General features: G+C 42.7%; 1 protein-coding gene across 1 annotated transcript in view; it reads left to right on the plus strand.

Annotated features, from left to right (window-relative positions):
- The window catches only part of megf8 (multiple EGF-like-domains 8), a 34,855-nt gene that overhangs the window by 11,986 nt on the left and 6,596 nt on the right, over positions 1-16,273 (plus strand). Inside the window, 25 exon segments of the mRNA XM_058647108.1 lie at positions 997-1,144; positions 1,542-1,705; positions 2,511-2,714; positions 3,127-3,324; positions 3,492-3,752; positions 3,845-3,963; positions 4,092-4,223; positions 4,407-4,520; positions 4,621-4,704; positions 5,199-5,438; positions 5,526-5,710; positions 6,561-6,774; positions 7,178-7,418; positions 7,515-7,647; positions 7,773-8,023; positions 8,116-8,226; positions 10,955-11,073; positions 11,160-11,397; positions 11,487-11,658; positions 12,776-13,018; positions 13,021-13,194; positions 13,286-13,517; positions 13,627-13,753; positions 15,123-15,333; positions 15,450-15,664. Coding sequence (XP_058503091.1) covers positions 997-1,144; positions 1,542-1,705; positions 2,511-2,714; positions 3,127-3,324; positions 3,492-3,752; positions 3,845-3,963; positions 4,092-4,223; positions 4,407-4,520; positions 4,621-4,704; positions 5,199-5,438; positions 5,526-5,710; positions 6,561-6,774; positions 7,178-7,418; positions 7,515-7,647; positions 7,773-8,023; positions 8,116-8,226; positions 10,955-11,073; positions 11,160-11,397; positions 11,487-11,658; positions 12,776-13,018; positions 13,021-13,194; positions 13,286-13,517; positions 13,627-13,753; positions 15,123-15,333; positions 15,450-15,664 — 4,530 coding nt within the window.

Here is a 16,273-nt window from a genome sequence, read left to right on the forward strand (position 1 = left end):
CTCTATTCAGAACTACACGTGATCTCATTTCTAAATGACAACGATTCTTCTGCATTTTATTTCATGAGCTGCATCATAAATAAACAATCTCAGTTTCCTCTGCGAGTTTCTCACACTAAACACAGCCTCGTCGCTGCCTTCTCTCTCAACATATGAAGCGCATTTACATTCATGATTCAGTGAAGGCAGAAGTCCGTCTGCAGTTGAGAGTTTACAAGGAGAAATAAATACAAAATGGATGGTAATGAAAACCCCGCTGGTAGTGATGAGAAAAAGGCTGAAGAAAGGTTTGCATTCGGCTCGCTGCGCGCGATCACCGGCTTTCAGCAGTGATGTCGCTAAATACACCAGACTCCTCTGTTAAATGATGAGATTTTAGAGATTAACCCATGATTGTTTAGTCTTTTTAACTGATCTACAGTCCGGCATTGTTCGGTTTGATTCTTGTGCCTCTTCCTGTGACGGCACTCGTATTTTTCCTGGTTATGACGTCATGAGTCCAGCTAGTGGAAACACGCCATATGTCACTGAAGCCACTACAACAATAATAATAACAATGAGCCCATTATGCAGGGCCGTGTTCAGGCACTTTTATTGAATGCCTAATTGAATGTTTCTAATCTTTTGTTCATTCATGCGAACATTTCGATTTGTGAATAAATTGTGCCAGAGAATCATGATCTCAATTCTCAGCAAAAAATCGTGATTCACATTTTTCCAGAAGAATGCAGCCCTACAGTAGTACTATGTATATGACTTTATTTACTATTAAACAAAACTGACAGAGGTGTTTGTATTGTGGCAGCCATCTTGGAATCCCATGTTCGGGTTGGTGAAGTGTCTGTTATCTGAGTTCAGGGGTATAACCTCGGAAATGTCAAGTTTCTGTCTACAAATTGAACACAACATTCAACAACAGACATTATCAGACTGTATGAATGTGTCAGCACTGTCACTGACGGACACTGACCTATGACCCCTGTTTTCTGTTCACAGTGCGGCAGTACTGGCTGCCTGGGCCTGGCGCGCTTCCTGTCTGACTGCCAGTCTTGTCTTGTGTTCAGTGGCACTCCAGCTACTTTGGCCCTTGCCCCTGGGGAATTTGGGTGGTGTGTTCAGAATGAGTCCTGCCTGCCCGTGTCAGGTGAGATGCATGCAGGGAGGAAGGAGGCCAGAGGAGAAAGGGTTAAGCTTCTATGGAAAAAAAAAACCCCAGTGATGTTGGGAGATGACATGGGAGGGAGGAGACTCATGTTGGGGGTGTTGCAGAGATGGAGCACACTGACTTGACTACACCTAGCTGAGATTGGACAGACTCAGACTCAGACCTGACCTGATCTGACGCGGCTGTCCATTCACACACACTTTGTTTTGGTGCAGTACAGTCACGTGTTGCTTCTTCCTTGTCACACCCAAATGTCACAGGTCACATACGATGCAGTACAGTATTAGTATTAAGTGCTTTAAACTGCCGTATCATGAGCTATTTAGAGGTCAGATGTGTGTTTTTGTCTGCTGACCTCTCCCTCTCGGTCTCACAGAGCGAAGTGTGTGCCGTGTGGACCAGATCTCAGGGGCGTACGGCTGGTGGGGGGAGCGTACCCATTTCCTTACCTCCCTCCACTCCTGTCGCACCGAGAACTATGTCCCAGGACTGCACCTGCTCACCTTCCAGCACCCCCGCAACAACTCCCAGCCTGACAAGGTACACAGTCCAGACCTCAAGTGCTAACTGTATTGGTTGTGGATGTAACTTCTGTCTCTGCTTGTACTTATCCCTCCTTCCTTCCTCCAAAACTGTAGTTTTCTACTTTCAAAATGTGTTAGTTTCTCTTTTATTGTTAATTTTTCCTTGTGTACACTTCTGTGAGTTACGGACACATAGTCAGCGCTCAGAACCAGCCTGGACACGGACACCTGCTGTCCTGGAAACTATATTTTAGCCACTTAACAAAAGGTTCACCTTATGATATATACAATGTTCAAGTCAACAGTATCCTAAGAATTGTTTCCCACTTTATCTTACCATTAGACAGTCTTTTTCTTAGAACTTGAAATTAAACGTTGTGTCTCTTTGTAAACCGCTCACTCTCCTGAACCAAAGTCCATAGAGAATTTCTGGAATTTTACATCACAGCACAGCACAGAGGAGATGTAGGTCTATTTTGTTGCTTTGGCTTTTGAAAGCCATTCAGATTTATCTAAATGACACAAACTTATCGAACAGGGCTGCAGTCGACCACTGAGTTAAAAATGTGAATTTTCATTGCGGTGTGGGAGAGTGAGCGGTTTGCACCCCCACTGGCTATTTGTCAGTATCTCAGTCACACTTCAAAAAACTCCAACTATCGTTTCTCTTTATTTCCTAATTGTTTGTTTTGCACTATGCTTGTAGTGAAGTAGTGTATGTCAGACTTGTGGAGTGGTTTGTAGAGAATAGTGCTGCTGTTGATGTGTTTCCACTTCCATCCATCCTCCTCTGTCCTTCACCCTCCTCAACCCTTCGCTAGGTTGCCATCCTCCGCAGCTCCAACATCATCCTTAGCCCCACCACAGAAATGGACGTCGCTCTGCAGTTCAGGGGCTTCATACACCCGTTGTGGGGGGCTCCCCCACACGCCTCTCCTCCCACCGAGACCGTTTCCATGTGGGCTCGCATTCAGAGGCTCCATTTTGAGGCTCGAGTGGCATCGGGTCCCAACTCCAGCCAACTGGTGAGGGAACGTTCGTGTCTCCACATCAAAGTGTTATTTTAAATGAATAAAATGTTTTAACAATTTTGTATGTGATTTGTAAATAAGTAAAGTTTACTGTTATAGCACCATTCACAGATAAGTGCTTTATAATACAATACATGATAAAAGAGACATAAAAACATACAGATTCTGCTGTATAAACCCAAACAGACTAGTGTGTATTTACCCCGTCTTTACTTAATAGAAAGGTTACTGTACCTGTGTGTGTCTTGTTGCTGTGCCAAGTCTTCAAACACTCCCAGATGATTTAATTTCAACACATGAGCTGTAGCTGCAATTATTTTAAATGACAAATATTAAATTGGAAAATAATTATTGCCTGTTTATTTTCCCTCAGCCACCTAACTTTTTTTCTTCTTCCTAAATCCAGGAGGTGGTGGGTCGTTGGGCAGCTCAGCAGGAAAAGGAGTTGAAGATACTGTCGCGCACAGATGGCAGTAGGCTGTTCTCTAACCTGACCAGGGGCAATCATTACCTTGTTCAGGCTGAGGGTTACCTGAACAACTCCGGTTCAGGACAAACCAGTGAGATGGCCCTTACCTGGAATAGAACGTTGCCAGGAGGGAGTGTGAGTAAAGGCACACACTAAACTTGTCCTGGTCCATCGCAGTGATTTAGTCTATTAATGAAAGTGTACATTTATTATTTATTTGTGTATGAAAATTGCTTTAGCTGTAAACAAAATGCTGAACATGAAACTTAAATCCACTTACGTATAACTTGCTCTCCTTGTAGGAAATCTCCTTCCTGTTCTTGGAGCCGTACCGCTCAGGTTCCTGCTCAGGCTACATGTCCTGTCTGGCGTGTCTGTCCGATCAGTCCTGTGGCTGGTGCCCGTCCTTGTCCCGTTGCCTGCTGCGGGACAGCCTGGACCTTGAACCTTGCCCCGAGAGAGAGAAAAGTGAAGGTGGAGAGGAAGATCAGCACCATCTGCTGTTGGCCCCCCAGCAGTGCACCTTGTGTGAAGAGTACAGAGACTGCTCTGCTTGTACCCAGGTACAATACAGAGCTTCACACAGTGCTACTGATAATCTAAATAGCCTAACTTGGTGTTTTACTTACGACGTGTGTAAATGCTTGTTGTTTAGGACCCTTACTGTGAGTGGCAGATAAACTCCAGCAAGAAAGGGGACTATCAGTGCAGTCGACGGGGAAGACTGGACGGATCTATACGAGACCCGACAGGGTGTCCTAGAGTCTGCAATCAGTGCGTTACAAAGACTTTTCTTTTATACTAATTACATAGTAATGACATATACTGCATAACTCCCACAGAAAACCCTTAACACACCCCTATTTTCATGCTCTCTATGGTTAAATCTTTGTCCTGCATAGGAGAAAGACATGTGGTGAGTGCCTGTCCAACTCCAGCCAGTGTGCGTGGTGTGAGTCAGCCCAGGCCTGCTTCTACTTTGCTGCCTACCTCACAAAATACCCATATGGAGAGTGCAGAGACTGGTATGACAGGTAAAAGGAGGAAATTTTTCCATTTGTTTTGCTATATTTTAGGTGAGAGTTGATGCACGTACTGATTACTTTCACGTTACATAAGAAACGCAGATAAAATAACCTTTAGGGGATTTTTTTTGTCACTCAGTGAATGTTGGATGAATAATCTGATATTCTCTTCTTTTTTTCTCCCATCATTAGCGTTCATTCAGTTCCCCAGTGTAAACAATGTTCATCGTTCAACACATGCACAGACTGTCTGAGAACATTCCAGTGTGGCTGGTGTGGTGATTACAACAATCCCACCATTGGAAAGTATGTATGACATTAAACAATACTGACACAAAATGCATCATTTTATTATGAAATGTCTGTTTTTTTGTACTTACACTTTGTTTTACACTCATCTCTTCAGGTGTTTGAGGGGGGACTGGGCTGGAATAGATGATCCCTCTGTTTATAACTGCAGTGTGGCTGTTGCTGAAGCACGGGCTGCTAAGTATGTGATTGTCTGTTGAATTGTTTGAACTGTAAAGTAAGAATATGTGTTTGTATCATGGTTCAAGGATATTTCGCTATATATCGTATATCTGCCCAAATTCATACCTCTTTATCTGCTTTGTCTTTTTATTAATAATGATTGTGTTCCACATACAAATTAGAACCATCCAAGTACAAGATACATTTAAAAGAACAAGCTAATAATACAAATATATATATAAATACAGGGACACAAACAAACAAGATAAATATTTGTGTCGTACTATAATCAGCTGCTCACTGAACTAAACTTTTTGGGTGTGTCTTCATATTCTGATAGGAATATATAAATAAATAGAGTTGGCTTCCTTTTGCTTTAAGTACATTTTTAATTCTTAATCTTAATTGTACAATATGTGCAAGCCAATGTTCTTTCCATTAATTAGTTTTCCTGTAGTTTAATTGGAAATGTAATTCTCTCCATCATAAATAATCTCTTTGTCCTTTTTTCAGCCCCGAGCCTCAGACCTCAGCCCCGCCTCGGCCGCTGGAGATGGAGCTGGAGTTGGAGCACTTGGACGATGAAGACCAAGACGCAGTCTGGTCTTACCCCACCTGCCCAGATGTTGAAGAATGCAGACTGGGTCTTCACAACTGTCACCCCTATGCCACTTGCATTAACACTCCCACGTCCTACGAGTGCCACTGTGAGAGAGGATACACAGGGGACGGCACGCTGCACTGCAACCAGACGTGAGTCTTCACCTCTGTTGTCTTTGTCTAAAATAATGCTTCACTTTTGCATTGAGTCATCGGGATGTTATTGCCTTTCTTCCTCAGGTGCTACAATGAATGTCGTGAGGGTCAGTGCAGCGGGAGCCCACGCTTCGAGTGCGAGTGTTCCCTGGGTTGGACGTCTGACCCTGCCACTCTGGTTCTGAGTGGTGTTGAATGTGATGTGGACTGTGGCTGTAACTTTCACTCTACCTGTATCACTGCTCCGGGGATCTGTGACGAATGCCAGGGTGAGACACAGATGATGATGATGATGATGATGATGATGATGATGATGATGATGAGCTCCTCTTTACTGTCCCTTTGTGACAATGTATAGTTAAAATCATACTCCGACTAGGGCTGGGTGACGTGTAAAAGTATATTGTGATAAGTTTTTTTTCCCATATCAATCAATATCTATCACAATAGATAATTGTGATAGATAATAACATGTATGTATGCCTTGGTGATATAAATAATATCTGGGTATTTTTGGCCTAAATCCTGATATATGAGATATATGTGGATATAAAGCTGCACACAGGTTGTTTCTCTGTACACTTTATACACACTTCATATACACTCTAAAATAAAACATCTACTGTTTATGATCTGTATTACATGCTCTTAAAATGCACGTATTACCTTTCATTTCAGATGATGCCTGCTTTATTTCTTTGGCTTTTTAATGTTAAATGAACAATATTTACATGTGTTAGAAACGATGAAATTGCCTCTAAATATGTTTAAATGTAGCTGTTACATAAATATTAGGCTTATTATTATTAAAAAAGGTGGTTAAATCATTTAGTTGATATATATACTATATAGATATAATATTGGTGTATTGTCCAGCCCCTCAACTGATGAATTGAAATTCCAGATTTATAATAACTTAATTGTCATATTCCCATATATTGTGCATATACATAACATATGTCCATTAATTAAATAAATATTGTGCATGGGTTATCAGGTGTATGTTTTCAGTGCAGAGTGAGTTCAGTGTGGTGATGGCTTTATGATAAAGACTGTCTAATATTTATTTCATTTGTAAGGTGCTAGTTAAAATGTGATCTTTGGTCTTCCCTCTGTCAGACTGGACTACAGGGCCTCACTGTGAGCACTGTCGTCCTGGGAGCTTCGGTTCAGCCCTGGCTGACGGCAGCGGCTGTGTTCCTTGTGAGTGTAATGGCCATGGTGACCCTCTCCAAGGCTACTGCCACAACCAGACTGGCCAATGCTACTGCACCCACAACACTCAGGGACCCCACTGCGAGTCCTGCCTGCCTGGTTACTATGGAGACCCCAGGTATTGAGATATTTACACCATATAATCACAGTGTTTTATGGAGTTTCCATTTCTTTTGTCCATACAGATTATGCTATATCTAAACTGCTGAAACACCCTGAACACCTGAACTTCTCTCACTCACACACACACACACACACCCTGCACAGAGTCTGAGGTGCAGTGAAAAGTAACAGGAAAGCATTAAAGACAAACGCACGTCAGCCCCAACATAAGCCCAGAAGGAGAGACCCCACAAGCACTGCCCACTGTTCTCTATGGGAAAGTGACTGAGTGTTGCTTTAACCACCTCATCTGTGTGCATCTTGTCTTTGAGTAAAACATTGCTGTCTCCTCTGTCACTGTTTGACCAGAGAAGAGGACTTTGGTTGAATTCTATATGTTCTGTTTCTCTGTCCCTTAGGAACAATGGCACGTGCTACCGTCAGTGCCAGGGCCGCTCTGTGCTCCTCTCCTCCAGCTCGTCCTCCAGCGTGCCTCTTTCTTCTTCTCTGGGATGGCGAAGCGGCACTGAAGGGAAAGGAGGGCTTTCTCATTGCCTTTGGGTCTTGTCTGTGACTGATAACCTGGCACCGTGTATGTCCAGACAGCTGTGTCCCCCTGTAGCCCTCACTTTACACCCTGACTCCCATACACATTGTAAAGTGAGTACAAACACGTCGGCCACATTGTACAAACAACTGAACATGTTTTTGTCAGTTTTCCCATTAACGCTCTGCTACATTCTTTATATTCTGCAGAACTCGTTTGTGTATGTGTTTGACGGTCTGCCTCGTTTTCTGGGTAATGGAGTTGTTCACTCGGATCATAACCTAATTGGAGCTTTTTGTGGCACTACAAGGACTCAGCCTATCACAGTGGAGGCAACCTCAGGTATCCTTCCATTTAACCCACTGACTCACGAGCAGACACTCTTTTTAAATTATAACCCGAGTTTATGTACTTCCTGGTAACTGATAAGAGGCTAATTAAACAAATTAATTTGCTTTCACCACCAGGTATAATCTCAGTCTACTTTGAAGCCAACGTGTCTTCAACCAAACCTCAAGGCTTCAACGCGTCTTACTGGGTGCGACGGTGTCACCAGAGCTCCGACGAGGGTGATGAGGGCTCACCTGTGTGCCCAGGGGGAGGCCAGTGCCAGAGTGGCCTCTGCCAGTGTCCTCAGGGCTTTGGAGGACCCCACTGTGACCGGCCCATGTGCCCCCAGGATTGTGGAATAGCAGAAGGAAGGGGGGCTTGTAATTCAGTAAGATTTCTATCAAATCCATGTGTGGAACTTTGCGTGTGGTTTTCCATGTTTTACCTGTATCACTAACCTACATAACGTGTTTGTCTCAGTCTCTGGGAGTGTGTGTGTGCTTAGACAGCTGGGTTGGCTCAGACTGCTCCGTTCCTCGAGACGCCAACACCTTGATCTGGGAAACACTGCTGGACACACAGCTGACCAAGGTAATGGCACAACCTAACATAAGCAAACCTTCTATACATGCTCCTTCAGTTGTATGGTATTACTGCAAGTAATAAAACAATTATTATAGGACTGTGCGGGAGTTACAATAAATTAAAAGAAACAATAGCGATGCAACAGTCTAAGACAGGGGTGCTCAGTACGTCGATCGCGATCTACCAGTCGATCGCAAAGGTAGCGTGGGTAGATCGCATAACGTTAAAAAAAAATAGACTTCAGCCTATCATCCATCCTGTCACTTGATTGATATACAGGGCAGCCAGTCAGCTGACATCTGACTTTTTCTGACACTTAGGTCACTGCGCATGTGCAAACAACGGCGCTAAGTGCAGCAGCAAAACTAACAAGATAGCTAGCGAGTTACCTCCAATTTTTCTCTTAAACTTAAGAAAGGGTATAAAAATGAGTGGGGGAGCTGGACCAAGTTAAAAGACAAAAACGTATCACTTTCATACAGAATGGGAGGATGGCTTTTGTTCACGATGACATTTTCGAAGTGCGTTTGATGATCATTTGTTAGTGTGCTTGAGGCTGGCTGTCAGCAGCTACTGTGCTGATTCCATTCAGTGCAAGTCGTCAGAGTAAAGTCAGGTAATGACAAAAAATGTACATAGTTAATTGTGTTGTGTTGTGCAATATGGGCTCATGTGGTTATGCAAGGTACATCAACATACATTGTACATATAAAGAATTCTCAATATATTTATAAATAAATATATGTTTTGCATTTTTGTAGTAGGTAGATCATTTAGACTTGGTCATTTTATAAGTAGCTCGCATGCTGAAAAAGTGTGAGCACCCCTGGTCTAAGATGTTATCATCACTTAAGGTGCAGTGCAGGTTAAAACCCGATGAGTGACAGCGGAGGTCAGTGGACATGATTCAGAGCATTATCTTAAACGTGTCCATTGCCCTTACTGTTTAGGATAATAAAGCAGATAAAGGCTTTAGATAATGTGTAGGTTGTGGTCATAATTCAAAATAACTCAATAAGTATCACATTTTGTGGCGTCTGTTTTGTGTGATGTGGATGTAGGACATACCCAGCCCTAATGTCTGAGGGCTTATTTTTGTGTAACTAGCCAGAGAATGTTTATTTTTATACTTTCACAAACTCTCCCTCTCTGCTCCTGCTCTTCCTCATGACACCAAGAGCGCAAACACTTGTTTCTTTAATGTATAAACTATATAAGACCCCAATATATGCACATTGCGCTGCAGATTTAATTTTTATGATGGTAATGAAACATTATTTAGCTGTTTTTAGATTTTGTGGGAAACTTTATTATCATATTAAAGTGACACAATGTAGGATTTCAACCTCCAAATAATGTTTCCAAGATTATTTTGATGGTACACCAACTTACAACAAGGTGAATTGCACCTCTGCCGAACCTTATACAGGTTTACATCGCCTGCACCGGCACTATGTAACTATGTAGGCCGTGTTATTGAAGTCTTCTTGTCCTGTGATTCAAACAACGACAAACCTGTTCTATAAGTCAGGTGGAAAAAGCAAGCTACACAAACTGAAGCACTGTCATTCTTTTGTTGTTTTTTCCTGTGGTCTGTAATCATATTTGTATGAAATGCTATAACATAGGCTACTGTGTCTGCTCTGAAAACATGGTTGTTTGTACATTAGAAGTCACTGGGATCATCAGTGCTTACTGCGACATACTGTGTAATGTTGTGCCAGTGCCGGAGAGCACGCCCTCATTGTGTTAGGACATCTCTCAGTGGATGTCTGACCATCACCTGAAACTCAATCTCAACAAGACCGAGTTTCTTTGTCTCCCAGTAAAGGGCTCTCCCACCACAGATCTGACCGTCACCCTCGACAGCTCTGTGGTAGCTCCTTCTCATACTGTAGGAACCTGTGTGTGACACTTGATGACCATCTCTCCCTCACTGCCAACATTGCTGCAACAGCTGGATCTTGCAGATACATGTTGCACAACATCAGAAGGATATGGCCTCTTCTAACCCAGAAGGCGGCACAGGTTCTGGTCCAGGCTCTTGTCATCTCACGCTTGGACTACTGCAACTCCCTCCTGGCTGGTCTCCCTGCGTGTGCCATACGACCTCTGCAACTCATCCAGAATGCAGCAGCTCGACTGGTCTTCAACTTACCAAAATTCTCCCACACTACACCGCTCCTCCGCTCCCTTCACTGGCTTCCTGTAGCTGCTCGCATCCACTTCAAGACTCTAGTGCTTGCGTTCCATGCTACAAACGGATCCGGTCCAGCCTACATCCAGGACATGATCAAAACCTACACCCCTGCTGCCCACTCCGCTCTGCATCGGCAAACCGGCTCGCTGCCCCCTCACTGAGAGGATTGCAGAGGCATTCCAACTCCAGACTGTTCACTGTCCTAGCTCCCAAATGGTGGAACGAGCTCCCCATCAACATCCGGACAGCAGAAAGCCTCCACATCTTCCACCGCCGACTAAAAACACATTTCTTCCGACTCTACCTCGACTAAGACGACGACGACAAAAAAAAACTTACTTGTACATCGCACTTATGACTAGCACTTTATAGTTTGGCTTACTTGAAGCTCTTATGTTTAAATGCACTTATTGTAAGCTGCTTTGGATAAAAGCGTCTGCTAAATGACATGTAATGTAATGTAATGTAATGTAATGTAATGTAATGACATGACTCTGTTTTACACACACATTCACGTGCTGTGTTTCTCCACAGAACCAGGCCCACAGGTTCCTCCACAGGATGGGCCACTCTCTAGTGTCTGGACCACAGGGCAATCTCTGGCTGTATGGAGGACTCTCCTTGTCAGAGGGCATTCTGGGAAATGTCTACAGGTAGGGGCACATAACCTCATGAAAATGTTGTGTTATTGTGTTATTGTGTGTTGGGTTGTAATGCATTCTGCCTCTGTTTCATTAAGATATTCCGTGTCGGAGCATCGTTGGACCCAAATGTTGACGAGCTCTGCGGAGGAGGGCTCAGCTCCTAGCCCACGCTATCACCACGCCTGTGCACTCCTCACCACACATGAGTCTGGCTCTGGAAGCCACGGTGCCACTCACAACTTCATGTTTGTGGTGGGAGGTGTCACTCAAAATGGTGTTGCCATGGATACCTGGAGTCTCAATCTCAGCAGTTTAGTCTGGAGAGAACACAAGGTAAAGATCAAATGTAATGTGGAAATACAAAATCTTTGAAAGGTTTTCCTTTTTTGTGCCTCACATACTTTTGTTTGTGCCTTTGTTAGAGCGCAGTGTTGTCCCCAGTCGCAGGCCACACCCTCACTGTACGCCGAGAATCCTCCGTACTTTTGATTGGAGGTTACTCTCCAGAGAACGGCTTCAACCACCACCTGCTGGAGTTCAGCCCCCGTACTGGGAACTGGACCATAGCCCCACACACTGGAACACCACCTACAGGTTTCTGAGGCATTTTGCTTTTCAGTGATTATATCATAACTTTTCATTAAGAACAAAAACAAAAAATGTTTATTTCATTCATTTAAAAGGGACAATGTACATTAATTAACGTGCTCATTTCATAAATCATGTAAATGTGGTAAAGCTTATTTTCATCTGCAGTCCCTGGTTAAGTTGATAACAAAAAGAGACGCATACTGACTGACAAACAGGCAAACAATGAATACGTACAATATACATTAGACCACACAGGAAGGAAGTAGGAAGTTAGTAAAAAGATAGGTACCAAATAAATAAAACAATAACAATGGCCTTTGCTTAATGGATTTTGTGAAATCATTTATAATGTTCTATAGTTAGGGTTTTCCACGCTTATGCTGCTCGGTAAGAAAAGGCTGACTGTGCAAAGGATGTTTTTCTGTGGTATTTTGCAGTCCCCTCGGGCAGTAGCTCTTGTTGATGTATTTTGACTTTATTTAATGAACTAACTAATTTAGCTTGACATGATTGCATTTTGAAATGTGCTAAATTTCAACGTACAGTGTTAGTATGAGTCTGGAAAAGGTTATAATAACATGCTCCACTGCTATAGATGCAACCAAACGTCCTCCTGCTTTCTCGTCAAAGCTCTCGAAACTTGACAAACACACACTGCATCGCAACTGCGGAGAGTTTTATTGACAGAAAATATCTAAACATTGTCATCATAAACTGGTTAATAACTGTTCTACAGCTAAACCTATTATTGCGAGGGCTAAAATATGTGTGTCAGGATGTGAAGAGGATTTCAGTAAATAAAAAAAGATCCAGGATGTGACTAGTAATGACATTTATAGGTCAGACTGGAGACTGGAGGAGGACTAGAGGAAAACTAACAAATGGAGAAGACGTCATTCTAAGCAGCCGTTCTGGCTGTTTTGTGCATTTGGGATGCTATAGAATAAGTTGGCCACCTCCATAATGCAAGCCCTTTGTCCAAATGAAGAGGTTTATTAGGCTTTAAAAGCAGTTACACACTTATACCAGTCAAGTCTCCTAAATGTAACACAAAGGACTTTTAACTTCACACACAGATGTTGCAAACTCCTCATTGTTCTATGTTTTGCTTTTAAATAAGGTTTATATGGTCACTCGGCAGTCTACCACGAGCAGACTGATGCCATCTATGTCTTTGGAGGTTATCGCTTTCACGTGGAGACAGTGGAGCCCTCAGGCGAGCTCTACAGTCTGTACTATCCCAACCTCACCTGGTCTCTGCTCGTCCCCTCACAGGGAAATAAGGTAAGAAGCTCTCTCACCTGCTTGAGTGACAGAAAATTAAACAAGTCAAACACTTATGTTTATCAGTCTAGTGCAAAAAGGTAACTTATCTGTTCTTGATCGTGTGCTTTGCTTCGCAGCCCCTGTCCCGCTTCTTCCATGCTGCAGCCCTGATCAAAGACACCATGGTCATAGTTGGGGGGAGGACAGAAGCAGAAGACTACAGTAACTCCGTGTCTCTGTATCAGATCAACTGTAACACCTGGATACGACCAGGTGATCATCTGAACATTGTCCTGCAGCTTCACTCGTTGTCAAATCATAATTTACCGTACCTTAAACTGAGCTTCCCGTCCCTTTCCTTCAGTCTCTGCCGTTGGAGATCCAGTGAATCGTTCCGTATCTCTTGCCATGACGAGCTGGGATGGTCGTATGTTTGTGTCGGGGGGCTTCAACGGTGTCACACTGGGCAGACTCCTAACCCTGACCGTGCCCTCTGACCCCTGTGGCCTGCTGCCAACACCTGAGGCCTGCAACACCACCACAGGCAGCTGCGTGTGGTGTAGGGGAAGCTGTGCTACTTCAAATACTGCTGAGAGGTAACACATCTGGCTGAAAGCAAATCAGTAAATAAATAGAGCTCTGTGCCTGATATTATAAGTTATTTGCTGCCAATAAATAATGCAGCCCTCCCTCTGTCTCCATCAGGATGGGTTGTTTCACAGGCCAGTCCCCGTGTTCCCCAACCCCACGTCAGCCAGACCAGTGTCGTCGGTTGAAGACCTGCAGTGAATGCCTGGCCCGACACCCCAAGACATTGTCAAGTCCATCACAGGTACACACACAAACACCATCCCCAGCTCATTCAGATCTAGTATTAATATTCGTCCTGAGCGATTTGATCACAAATGGAAAGTTGTAAGTTCAACTGTGTGATGTGATCGGCTCTCGCTTTCCAACAATTTCTGAAAGTGAGGGTGATATACTTGTTTTCCTAATTCAATAATGATATTACATCACAATATCAAATCAATATTACTGTAAGGCTGGGCAGTATGGCTTATAAATAATATCGAGAAGTTTTTGAGCTATCCTGATATATGAGATGTATGTGGATGTAAAGTGGCACACAGGTCGTTTCTCTGGACTCATGAAAAGTTTGATTTTGAGATGTTTGTGCTTCTCAAAGGCGAGTGACATACACTCTAAAATAAAACATCTACTCTTTATGATCTATATTACATGATCTTAAAATACCTGCTTTATTTCTTTTGCTTTTTAATATCAAATGAAGGATATAACTTCACTTGTCTTAAAACGAAAATTAGTTTTATTTAATTTTGATCAATTGTCATAATGTTATTTTATATGTATTTCACAAATGTATTTAATATAATAAATATGATGATCATCAATGCAACAGCCTTTAAAATCACAGATACCTTAACACAATATGAAATATAGTATCCATATATTGCCCAGCCCTAATGCAAATACACACATAAATGATTTCTGTCCCTGACACTAATTGTCCACATGTGTATTTGGTTATTTTGTGTTTTGTACTTTTGGTAAAAGAAAATGCACATTTATGTGTTTCTATCCACTGCTGCTAATAGTTCACTGAGACGAGCAGTAGATGGCGCACAATCTATATCACAACTAAAGGATGAGACGATGCAACTTGATGATATAAACAAAGAGCATCTGCTGTTGTGGTGTTTTGCTGCTTCTTCCATCTATTATTGAAGTAATATTTGCTTCTTGTGTTGTTGATTAGAGGAATGTTGTGCTTTCCTCACATCTGCTGGTTCTATTATTGTTATTATCTTTCCCAGCACAGTGAAATGCAGAAGCTGGAGGGAGGTTTCAGTCGTTTCAGTTTGTGTTTTTCTTTCTTTTTTTGCTGAATCTATTTCCATTGCTCTTACTCCCGTTTACCTTTTAGTGTTTTACTTTACTACTTAAGCATAAAAGCTGTATGGGATTTGTATTGACCATAGGTGTGAATGTGAGAGTGAATGGTTGTTCTTCTGTGTGTTGGCGCTGTCCACGGTGTACCCCACTGGCTCCAGATCCCCCATGGCCCTCATGTGGAGGATAACGCAGTAGAGACTGATTGAATTAATGAAAATATGCATAAAATACACTGACCGAGTCTGTCTGTCTGTCAACTAAAGTTAGTTCTGTTTTGCATTTTCTAGCCTGCTCTTCAGTGTAAATGGTGCACAAACTGTCCGGAGGGGGCCTGTATCAGCAGCTCTGTCAGCTGCACGTCTGAACATGACTGTCGGATCAACCAGAGAGAGATTTTTCTGTCCAGCAACTGCACTGAGACCAGCTGTGAGGCGTCTGACTGCCCCAAGTGTACGGCTTCAGGAAAATGCATGTGGACTCGCCAGTTCAAGCGCACAGGTACAGAAAACAGTATTGAAGATGATTTGTTTGATTTATGTTTTAGTTTTCTTAAAAACATTTGATTAAATAGCCACTTCAGCTAAGTTCTTGGACATCTGTTGTGATTTCTCCAGGTGAGACCAGGCGCATCCTGAGTGTGAACCCCACCTATGACTGGACATGTTTCAGCTACGCCCTGCTCAATGTCTCACCCATGCAAGTGGAGTCCTCTCCCCCTCTGCCGTGCCCTCCGCCCTGCCACACTCTCCAGAACTGCAGCCTGTGTCTGGGCTCGAGAGGCTCGGACGGGGGCTGGCAGCACTGCGTGTGGAGCATGGCGCTGCAACAGGTATGTCTGCATCTTCCTAAAATACTTGAATAGGATGCCCCGCCCCCTGCTCATGTTTCCTGTGTGATTAAGGATGAAGCAGTGGCAGTGGTACTGCAGTTTAAGTTTAAAATGTTTTTTTAAATTATTATTATTGTTGTTGAGCGAGTGTTTTCTAGTTTGGAAATCTTAAAACGTAACAAGCTGTCAAAAGTACTTGTTTTGCTACTGAACTGGTGCTTCTCTTAATCATATTCAGCACCTGTACACGAGGGCCATATCTGTTTAGTATCCATATATCCAATATATTTTGTCTCTAAGGCTTTCTAATGTTAAATGAAAGATATTTATGTGTGTTTGAAACAATGGCATTGCCTATATAATTTGGTTGATTTCATGTATTTTTTGAATCTATATATAATATCTAATTTGTGATATTTAGTGTGTTTCACAAATGTATTCAATATAATAAATGTGATGATTATCAACAGGCTGTAAAACCAGGAAACGTCTTTTCATGTCATGATATAGTTAAAATATGTTGTCCATATTTTGTCATCATATTTGTTCATCAATTGGACCAAAGCCTTTTCTTCATACTGCTCTCTCTTGATTGGTTTAACTCATGTT

The sequence above is a fragment of the Solea solea genome, chromosome 13 (genome assembly GCF_958295425.1).
Source record: "Solea solea chromosome 13, fSolSol10.1, whole genome shotgun sequence".
NCBI classification, from domain to species: Eukaryota; Metazoa; Chordata; class Actinopteri; order Pleuronectiformes; family Soleidae; genus Solea; species Solea solea.